This window comes from Malus domestica, chromosome 14 (assembly GCF_042453785.1).
Source record: "Malus domestica chromosome 14, GDT2T_hap1".
NCBI lineage: Eukaryota > Viridiplantae > Streptophyta > Magnoliopsida > Rosales > Rosaceae > Malus > Malus domestica.
This window is the reverse complement of record NC_091674.1, coordinates 21,018,229-21,028,924: the sequence shown is the minus strand read 5'-3', so window position 1 is coordinate 21,028,924 and position 10,696 is coordinate 21,018,229. Positions and strand designations below refer to the sequence as shown.

Below are 10,696 nucleotides of genomic sequence, written 5' to 3'. Positions count from 1 at the left end.
TTTTTTTCGTGTCTCTAATGTTTTACGTATGACACTAGTAAAGGTGCCCGCACATTGTTGCGGGGCGTATAAAACATGCAAAGAATTTTAAATATATGTACTTACAATCCAATTTGCAATAAGGAACAAAATAGGTGACTGGTGTTGTCTTTACAACCCTATATATATGCTGATCAGCACTTCCGAACTTCCTTAATTGACACTTCTGAGCTTTCTTCTTCTTTCTTCTAGTATGTATGCTTCTTTGTTACAAATTGAGAAGATAGAAAGTTACTAATATAAGTAAGTGACGGTTTTAGCGAAGATGAGAGAATGAAACTATAGTTATGAACTTTTTTCAATTAGTATCATATCCCAAATTACCTGTCATTTGCTAAGCTCCACCCTCACCAAATCATCAAATCATCTTTTTCAGTTATCTACATACGCAATAGAACCATGAAAAACAGAAGAGAAACGGATCCTTTTCATGGGGATCCTAGGGATCCCGTGATTGTGACCGTTCATCGTACATTCTATAGTTATAGTTCATTTCAAAATTTAAAATTTAAAATCAAATTTAAATAGTACCTAACGAAACTGATCATACGCTGTACGATAAACGGTCATGATCATAGAATTCCTAGGATCCCCAGAATAAGGATCCGACGAGGATCCCCAAGAAAATGATCCTTTTCCAAGATAGAAACCATTAGTAGACATATGTTCAAAATGATAACAATTATTTGTTGCATCATTTTATTCTATGATGTAGGAAATCCTCAACTTTTTTTTTACAAAAATAGTAAAATTACCATTTTTGAGGGCACTGATTTTTTCCAACAAATATGACCAAGTAAATTGCCATTTGACGCCTTGAACTATTAGTGCAGTTGAAATTGACTTCCTAAACTACTTTTTTGGTAAATTAACCCCCTAAATTATTTGAAATAAGCCAATTAACCCCTTGTCGTTGGATTCCGTCCACTATTTTGTCAAAATCAAAGGCAAATTAGTTTTTTTATCATCAATTCTTACATGTCACTTATAACCAGCAATAAATTATGACATGTGGACACAAAATAATGTGTGATGACCATGTGAAATGACCTATTATGCAAATGTTTGGTTTCTTTATATTTCTTATTATGCTATAAGTTTTTGAATTATTCCGAGTTCATGTGTAATTATTTTATTGATGATTATAACTGACAAGTAAGAATTAATTATAACAAGATTAATTTTTCATTGAATTTGGCGGAATAGTGAACGAAATCTAATGACAAGGGGTTAATTGGCATATTTTAAATAGTTCAGGAGATGAATTTACCAAAAAATTAATTCATGAGGTCAATTTCAATTAGGGTAATAGTTTAGACTTAAAAGGAAAAAACAAGAGTTATCGGAGCTAACAGAAAACTTGACGCAAAATCAAAACGTTTTATGATTTATAAAGACAACCCCACTTAATGGGATTAGACTTTGTTGTTTATATGTTTGGGTACACAATAAATGTAAATTCTCAACATCTCTAACAACATTAATGGAACAAACAAATTAAAAAATATTCATTAGTAATAATAAAACCAAATGTATGTACCAAAATCCACACGTAAAAACTCGGGAATTATCCGAGTTTCTTAACCGAAAAAAAATTACAAGTATAAAACGAATGCTACAGGTAGAAAAAGACAAATGAGAACACTATTTATAGGACATCAATTAACAGCTATTTTCTTTTTCTCTATCCACCTCTTCTTTGCACTCCGAATTTCTTCTTCCCTCGACCTCAAGAGTTCGACAAGGCATCGACGATAGTGCATGTCAATAGCATCAAGCTCCCCCTTTAGCTCACCGTACCCATCTTTGTTGGCTAGAGACAGCTCAGATAAGGAACAAATGCTTGACATGTCGGTGCATGCCTCGTTCATCACAAATGAATCACCAGAATCAGCTTCGTAACTCTTCTCCTTGACCACACCTTTAACCATACAATCTGGACTGGAAGCGTAACCATCTGAAGCTTTACAGCACTCATCGGAACTATATTTAGCCGACTCCATAACTTTGACATTACTGGCCCCTGAGGCAGTAGGAACACCATGCTCAGCTGAGGTAACCGAAGTATCTGAAATCATTGATGATTGGTTATCTCGGTCCTCCGCGTGTGCAACATGTGAGAGAACATTTTGCAGTGCAGCATGATCAACACATGAACTATTTGTTCCACATGATGAACCTTCTGATGAAGGTTTCCAGCCGGGTACAAGCTTCATGATCAAGTTATCAATTAACTCAGCTATGACAGAGACGTCTTCATGTGGAAGATCAAGTTGCTCAACCATCTCCCCAGCAATTGAAATTGCAGTATCGGAATCAAGATAGAACTCAAAATGGATATTCCTCACACGACCTGTTTAAGAAAATAATATTCAGGTGCAGTTCAGGAAAATAAGGAGGAAAGAGAAAACCTTTTTGCTGGAAAATGTATTTACCACATGTATCAGCAATGCGCAAAGTTAAAGAGACGGTCCTATCAGAATTTTTCTCCGCTTTTAACCTGAACTCGTTATTCTCAGTGAAACTCTGTAACTCCAGAACCGATGGATTCGATATTTCATTGGTACTTCTCCTACAAAATCCAGAGGAGGACTTCTGGTAGTTAGTATCTACGTCCATAGGACATGCTTCAGGCTGTGGCAAGTTCACCAACTTTTCTAATTGTGAAGGAATACAATTGGGCTCCTTCAAATTGTCAGTTGCAAGGAATGGATCTTTCAAGAGTTCAACTGCACTTAATCTCATAGATGCTGGAACTAGACACTTCTCTATGAACTCCTTGATTTGTGGATTGTCCACTTTACTGAGTGAAGCGGGCTTTACACCCTACAACAAAGGAAGTCAGGATAAATATTAGGCAACCATTTAGTAGATAAACAAAAACTGGAAGAAATTCATAAAGCAGTCGATCAGAAACTTACAGAGGTAACCTTCTTATAAATTTGTGCTGGATTTTTACATTCACTATAAGGGTATTCACAAGTCACCATTTCTAACATGCACATGCCAAAAGAATAGATGTCGACTAATTCATTGTATTCCTCGTCATAAAGCTCTGGAGCCATGAATTCAGGGGTGCCAATAACACTATGAGCAGTAGGCTGCTGCATGACAATAGCCAATCCGAGATCTCCGATTTTAATTTCTCCAGTATTTCCATTGACAAATATGTTGTCGCATTTCAAATCTCTATGAATAATTGGAGGATTGTGAGAATGCAGATAATGCAAGCCTCGAAGAATCTGCCTTGCCCAGTTCTTAATGGCCTTCATATCAACATTCTTATGCTTCTTTCGGTACCTAGATCCCAGAACAGAAACGGTTAGTATTTGATGAATGTAAGCCAACTAAAAACATGAAACATGAAAAAACAGTCGGTGAAACTCACTGCCTCAAACTCCCGGAAGTGAACAACTCTGTTATTATGTTGATGGTCTTGTTCTTATCATCCACCCATGAGTTATGGAACTTGACAATGTTTTGATGCTTTAATGACTTCAGCAGATGAACCTCGGAATACAATCTCTCCAACTGTTCCGGAGACTGCAACACCTCCTCGATATTCACTTGGCACCAAGCTACTTCTATTCCTTCTTCCTCATCGAATGCCTTGTATCTACATTTTATACAACATCCAAATAAGTAAAAAAATAAAATTACAACGACAAATTGTTAGAACCCTCGAAACCCACTACAAAGAAACGAATTCAAGGTAGGTTAGAGAAGCATACGCAGTCTTGAATGCTCCCCTCCCCAAAAATTCGTCATACTGGATGAACAAACACAAATCTACATAAGAATTCTACCACCAAATCCAACAACAAGAACGCAAACATGACGAGAACACATTCGATAAACACCGATAAAATTAACATTAAAACACAATTCATATACCAAAATTAAAGAGCAAACAGGATTCGAAATCGTACCCGCACGTATTGCCCAGTCGGATCTTTCTCCACAACGCCACCATCGTCGCAAGCAGAATTTCCACCAACAAAACCACTACAGGAATCCATAACCCTAAAAACACAACAAAAATCTCCCAAAAGAAGCAAACTTTTTTTTTTTTTGTAAGACGGAAAACGATTCTTCGCAAACCCTATCAAATCTTCTTGCTTACAACACCCACAACCAGAATCAGATTACCACAGTGTTCAGAAAACGCCTCGCAAGCGACGGAGTACGGGTCGAACGCCGATCGAAGACGAAAACGGCAGCCGATAAACCACATGTCCCCGAATTCCGTACCTGAATTCCGGTTCGCGACGGAGCTCCACATTGTCAAACCTATCCGAGACTCAGCCATGGCGCTATCTGCATCTTTCGGATCGCCAAAGTCGGGGATTTCACTCTCGCCTAAAAAATTTCGAGCTGGGGAGGCGAAATTGGGGACTCTGAGAACCCTAAGAAAACCCTTGAGTGCAGAAATCGAGCTGCAGAGAGAGCGAGAGCGATTGGAGATGGAACCCTAGGGATTGCGGGTGGGAGGAGAGGGGTAAATGTAGGGTTGGGGAGACATTGTCTTGGGGTTGGATTGGGATTTCTAGGGATTTTGATTTTTGGATTGGAGGAGGGAGGAGGAGTTCTGGCGGAGTCCTTTTTTCTCTCTCTGATTAGATGGTACACGCTGTCCTTCTGGACTTCTACTTGGAAACTAATTGAATTATTTATTTTTAATTTTTAATTTATTTATTTTAATTTAATTAAAGAATTGGGGAGGTTGATTAGGGGAAGACAACTCAGCTTGGAGTGTATTAGTAAACGTTAATCTACTGATCAGATAAAATATTAGTAAATTAATCATTGATTTAATTAATCACGTTGTCCTGAAAGGTTGGAGGAGCGGAAATTGGAGCTCCTCTTGTAAAATAATTTAATTTATATTCCTTTTTCTAGATTTTCTTTTGTTTTGTTTTTTGACTTATTCTAGATTTTCGGTCAAATATATTTATTTGTCTTCATATTTTTCTTATATTTTTTCTATTTTTTTAACTTATTCTAGAAAGTATGTACTCTGTATTCTTCTAAAACTGACCCCAAAAAAAAAACTAGTATTCTTTCATATCTATGTTTATTACATAACTTGTGTTAGTGGTATACATAATGTATTATTTCACCTATTATAAGATAGACGATATAGTTGAATGTATATATTTATGAAAGCAAACAAATTCACGTATTATAGTTGAGTGAAACAGTAACATCACATTATCGTATTTCAGATAAATCAGTAACTTATTTATATTTCAAATAATTATTTTTAAAACTAAGCGTATAAGTTGAAATTTAGAACAAATTCAAGAAAAAAGATAAGAAAACGGCAATGGCGGGGAAAGGCGTGACATGAAGAGGTGTCAATAACTTTGGTGTTTTGGTTTTAGAAGCATTGGCCATACTAACAAGTTAGAATCAACCATAAGAGGTTAGGATTTTCAACAAAGAGGTTAGCATTGGCTTGGCTTGCATGGCATTTCCAACTGTATTCTCCACAGCCACAAACCTTTCCAACTACATGGCAACTTTTGGTTATCTTGAAGCATAATTTAAGTTTTTTTTACCACGTATCAATCTATGGAATATTTACATTTGACCGTCTAGATGATGCTGCAAAAACACAATGTACGCATTTCATTTGTGTATGGAGTTTGGTACACAAAAAAGGAGGCAGATTGTCTGCCCTCCTATTTGGGTGTCATTCCCATCTCCTCTTATTTATGCGGTCACGGTTAAGCCACGTCAATATTTTATATTTTTATTGTTTTTTGTCTTATTATTATTATAAGATGTTGACGTGACTTAACCATGACCGCACAAAATATGAGGGCATGGGAAGGGCACCCAAAGAGGAGGGCAGACAATTTGCCTCCCACAAAAAAAACCCCATCCTTAGCCACGTAAGATAGGGGCAAGGTTAAGCTGATCATGAGTTCAATTATCACGTCAGTCGAAGGTCTCTGGTTCAAGTCACGTCAATTAAAATCTTCGTTTCAAGTTTGGGGCAACATTGACGATGGTTGCCGGTGTGTTAGTTGTGCTCGATGAACTGTTAGATCAACAAAGTTCTGGTGATTATGAATTTAAATTACAAACAATGAACCGTTAGGACATCACGAAACAAAGTTCTACTGACTTGGAGCTTATTTGGATGTGTTTTTGAAATGACTGGTGAAAATATTTTTAGAACCAATAATTAGTAAAGATGCAAGTAAATCCTAAAAAGCACTTCAAGTGCTTTTGAAACCCAAAAATATTTTCTCTAAAAGCGCTTTCAGTTATTTTAAAAACGCATCCAAACAAGCCCATATAATGTTTAGACTTGGTTCTTGCAAATTGGACTGAGTAAGCTAGAGGCAATTTGCCCGGCACTCATCTTTGAATTTCAAAATTCAACAACTCTATCAGGAATGAAAAAGGACTGGAGGAGGCAACATCACAAAGTTCATTAATCACGTCAGTATCATTGTTTCAATTCCAGCTTCAATTTTGTGGGCCGCTCGTTTGAAAGAATTTGCAACGAAATCAAACTACACATCCACATATCGTCAGTATCATCTATCTTAACTCGTCATATCGTTCTAATGAAATCGACATAGTTGCTGTGTATAGAGATGCAAAAATAAATTAAACCCTAGTTGCAGTTTTGCAGGAATCATCTCTACTAAATTTTGATAACAAACCATCATATTCTCAAGAATTCAGCTCCAGAAAAAGGCTGGCCTGTGGATGCAATCCTGCTTCTTTCAAGGATAAAGACAACTTCTCTGGTCCATATACAACCCGAGGGAAGTTCGACACCAAACTGTAGTTCTCAGCATCAACACAACCCATAGAATCAACAAAATCATAGAGACTTTGGATTAATGCAGTGCTGTGGAATCTCCTTTCCTTGCGTTGTCCAGTTGGGAACCGAACCACAACCTGGTTTATCAAATAAAAACATAACCATGCATACGTTACGTTAAAGAACTATTATCTCGGACAAAACAAGGAATAATGGGAATTGCAACCCAGCATACAAGGTGCATACGACTAGAATTTCCATGAATGATATCTAACCATACTGAACTCTACATGTGGACATAATAGAAGTTATGTGAAACATCTATACATTCAAAACGTAAAAGAAAATAAAAGAGAAAATTTAAGTAATATTGCAAGAGGGATTACCTGTGTAACATCAGGTCCTTTTTCAGGTTCGGCACCAAGTGACAAGGCTTTCTCCTGCCGCATCCTAGCTAGTGCAGCCTCTTTCTCCGCAGCTTCCTGTGCTGCTCTTTCACGAGCCTCTTCTTCTTCCTTGCGCTTCCGTTCAGCTTCAGCAGCTTCTCTTTCTAGACGTTCTTGCTCTTCCCTCCTCTGGTTTTCCCTCGCCTGAAGCACACGAACATAACAATAAGGGAATAGAGCAACCTAAGAGCTTCCTAAAACCTACAGCCTTTGCCCGTCACATGAAAGGGTAAAGGGAGCATGGAATTCGGTTAAACTATTAACATACCTGATCAGCTTCAAGTGCTGCTCTATAAGCAGCATCTTGCTCCTCCCTTAAGCGAATGTTGATTCTCCTTTGTTCTGCCTCATGCCTTGCTGCACCAAGAACAGAAGCACTTTCTTCAACTACTCTGTTTAGTATTGAGAGCATTTCTTCAGGAGACTTTGGCCCTTCAACCTGCCAAACATAACAAAGATAGTCGTTACGGATAAAATGAACAACAAAAAATTGACATCATTCATATTTAGTTACCATACAGTTGAAACGGAAAATAGGGAAATGTGAAAAAGAAAAAGAACATCAAAATCAAACTATTATCTAATACTCTAGAAAGAAAAACTTCAAGTTTAGGATGCATCACTTAAGGAGGAAAACATGTTAAAAGTAGGGCATATAACAAAATGCTCATACCAAGCTATAGAACAGCTTAAATTAAACTCAATAGCTCAATAACAAATTTACCATCCACCTAATCTGAAACAGAAACAATAATACTTCGTTACCGTCCAAGATAAATTGCAACACAATTTCTATATATGATTCTCAAGGAACATGATCAGTCAAAATAAAAGTTAAAGCTCCAACATCATTGAATTAGAACATAGCAACAATTTTCAAGACAAGCGTGAGTCAAGCACACAAAGACTTATCCACAGATCATATTGATCAATCAACAGCTTCAACTTAATAGCATTTTCAGAAAGACAATAGCAAAAATTTTCCAATAGTTATCCACTAAACTTTCTTGTTGAGACTCTTATCCCTCCAATAGAATCTTTCCTACATTCAAATCTAAAAAAGGAGTGCCAGCTTTCTCACCAAAATAAACATGCTTTCAATGTTAACGGGGTAAAAGCAACAAAGGAAAATCCCCAAAGTTTTAAGTTCAGTCACTGCAGTAGGAACTCTATGGAAGGAAAACAGAACAGACGGAGAATCAGAAAGCTAAACCACATAAGTACGTAAATGTCTACCTTGTCTCTTCCGGTGACCATTAACACCAATACACCCACCATAAAATCTTTTTTAAGCTTCCCAGATAAACCCCATGAATCACTACTACTGGCTGGTCAACTCATTTACAAGAAAAGAAACACAAAGGAGTTGCATATAATGAGTCAAATGTGTTATTTGATAAACCGTGCTGGTAGGTAATAACCACTTAGATTTGAACGTTATGCCAAGAAACCTCTAGTTTCAGTATGTCTCCCTAAGAAGATACAACGTCACATGACATAACTTCCATTCCTCCATCTTGATCCCCCAATATTAAACAAAGACCGTAACTGATGATTCTGATTTCCGCCCTATGACCTTCCACTCCATTACCAACAACAAATGATATAAATATTTAAACTTACAATATTTCTCAATCAATTCAATCTATAGGGCTATCAATTCCGTACTCTTATGGACCGATCATTTGGAAATAAGGCAAGCAAAGAATCATATACCTGCTGAAGCAGTACGATCCTCTGGTTCGTGGCAGCCATAACGACGGCACAGAAGGGGTATCTCGAGGCCTTCAGACTATTACTCATCTTGAAGCCTTCACTTGCCCGAATGCTCCCTCCCCACGACACGAAATTCTCATTGATATAAGCCACCAACATCTCAGAGCACAGAGTCCTCTCACAAAACGACGGCGTATCAGGATGGTCTGGCGAGTGCAAGTAGACGAACAACAGCTTGAACGAGTTTCTCGACCTCTGCAGGGCGTCCACAAACCCTTCGCTGACAAAATTCGGCCTCCTCGTCCCAAAATCCTGCTCAAACCTCGCTACAAACTGCACTGCTTCATTCCCCACCGCCGGCACCGACAGTAATTGGGCAGAGGCCTCGCCGTCCCGACCAGCCCTGAGCCCAATCATTCCGAGCGAGTACGATAGCACTCCACCGGCGGCCCACAACCCGAGCCCAACCGCCCCAGAAATCAACCCTAGACTACCAGAAATAACCGATATAGGCAGAGTGATGATTCTCCAAGCAAAACCGGGTGCTGCGACCGCGTTTGACGACTGTCCGGACTGGTGCGACGGTTGGGGAATGGAGCGAAGGCCGTCCCCACCGCCGAAATCGGAGACTATGGAGGTGGTTCCGGCGGCAGATGGATCTTCCGGCGAAGGCGTATGGTTCGCGGTGGTGGTGAAGGAGGAGATCGCGAGCTCGAGGTCCCAGCCATGGGCGGTGAGAATCTCCTCGCACAAGTCGGGGTCTTCGAGGCCTGTGATCGCTTGGAAATACGCTAACTTGTCGTTCGCATCGACCATCTCTGTAAACAGATTAGGGTTTCTCTGGTTCGAGAAGAAAGAGGAGAGAGCCGAGACCGATACGACAGCGCTTTGGGGATGTCGGTTCTCTTCTCGGAGAAATTACCGAGGAGGTTTATGAACGGGAGCGAAAGCAGAAGGTCAATAGTTATAAGGTTTTGTGGAACACCAGAAATGCCCCTGACTATTTGGGAAATAACTGAATTGCCATTGCATGGTTGGCTAAAATATCGTTTGACATACTGGCGGGCTGAAAGTGGAAAATTCCGGCGGCGGGTATGTAGAAGGTTTTGCTTGTACGCAGATCAGAAAGCAAACATAATTAATAGGCTTGTTACATCATGTATGAGCCTTGGGCCGGTGCATTGGAGACGGAAAGCACCGGCATGGATGATCCCTAGGCGTCCGATTGTAAAAACGGCTAAGGACGATGATGGCTTTGTGGAATCTCACTCTCCTGATTGCTCTCTGAATCATCCTCAGGTGACGTTGATTCGTCGTCTTTGACAAGAGGTTGGATAAGTTGAGTTGCATCGAGGGAATGTGCACTGCAAAAATTGCTTCCGGCAGCTGCAATTAAAGCAAAATAAAAACAAAAAATTGTATAAATTAAAATCGGAAAATTTTCCAGAAAAATAAAATAAAATAAATTAGCGAGTTTTGGTCATGAACATCACACATTTCCTTGCACAAGACAAGCACGACACTAGCATTCTTTTTCTTAATTCCCGTGTCCAAATGTCTTTCAAGTGAACATCACACATTTCCGTGTCCAAATGTAGTCAGTTGGCTCATTTTGGCAAGGGTTAAATATGAATTCTGATTTTAACATATTTCGACTCAATAGTTTTCAATTTTGGAACTCTCAAATCAAATTGGACATTCAAAATTTTAA

At 38.8% G+C, this 10,696-nt stretch overlaps 2 protein-coding genes across 3 annotated transcripts; both read right to left on the bottom strand.

Moving 5' to 3' along the window:
* Positions 1-1,523: 1,523 nt before the first annotated feature.
* LOC103452573 (serine/threonine-protein kinase WNK8-like) lies at positions 1,524-4,702 on the bottom strand. 2 transcript variants are annotated; one of them, XM_008392079.4, is made up of 6 exons: positions 3,969-4,702; positions 3,771-3,808; positions 3,428-3,655; positions 2,961-3,339; positions 2,475-2,865; positions 1,524-2,392 (listed from the first exon to the last, which is right to left on the bottom strand). In XM_008392079.4, the coding sequence occupies exons 1-6, from the start codon at positions 4,056-4,058 to the stop codon at positions 1,698-1,700; spliced, it is 1,821 nt and encodes a 606-aa protein (XP_008390301.1). In that variant the 5' UTR covers positions 4,059-4,702; the 3' UTR covers positions 1,524-1,697. The 2 variants fall into 2 exon arrangements, with proteins under 2 accessions (XP_008390301.1, XP_017192544.1); XM_017337055.3 differs by lacking the exon at positions 3,771-3,808 and having other exon boundaries at positions 3,969-4,679.
* A 1,756-nt stretch (positions 4,703-6,458) lies between these two features.
* On the bottom strand, positions 6,459-9,927 carry LOC103452574 (plant UBX domain-containing protein 10-like). Its single transcript, XM_008392080.3, has 4 exons — positions 8,986-9,927; positions 7,538-7,708; positions 7,210-7,413; positions 6,459-6,960 (listed from the first exon to the last, which is right to left on the bottom strand). Exons 1-4 carry the CDS (start codon positions 9,799-9,801, stop codon positions 6,730-6,732), a joined length of 1,422 nt encoding a protein of 473 aa, XP_008390302.1. The 5' UTR covers positions 9,802-9,927; the 3' UTR covers positions 6,459-6,729.
* Between the last annotated feature and the right edge of the window lie 769 nt (positions 9,928-10,696).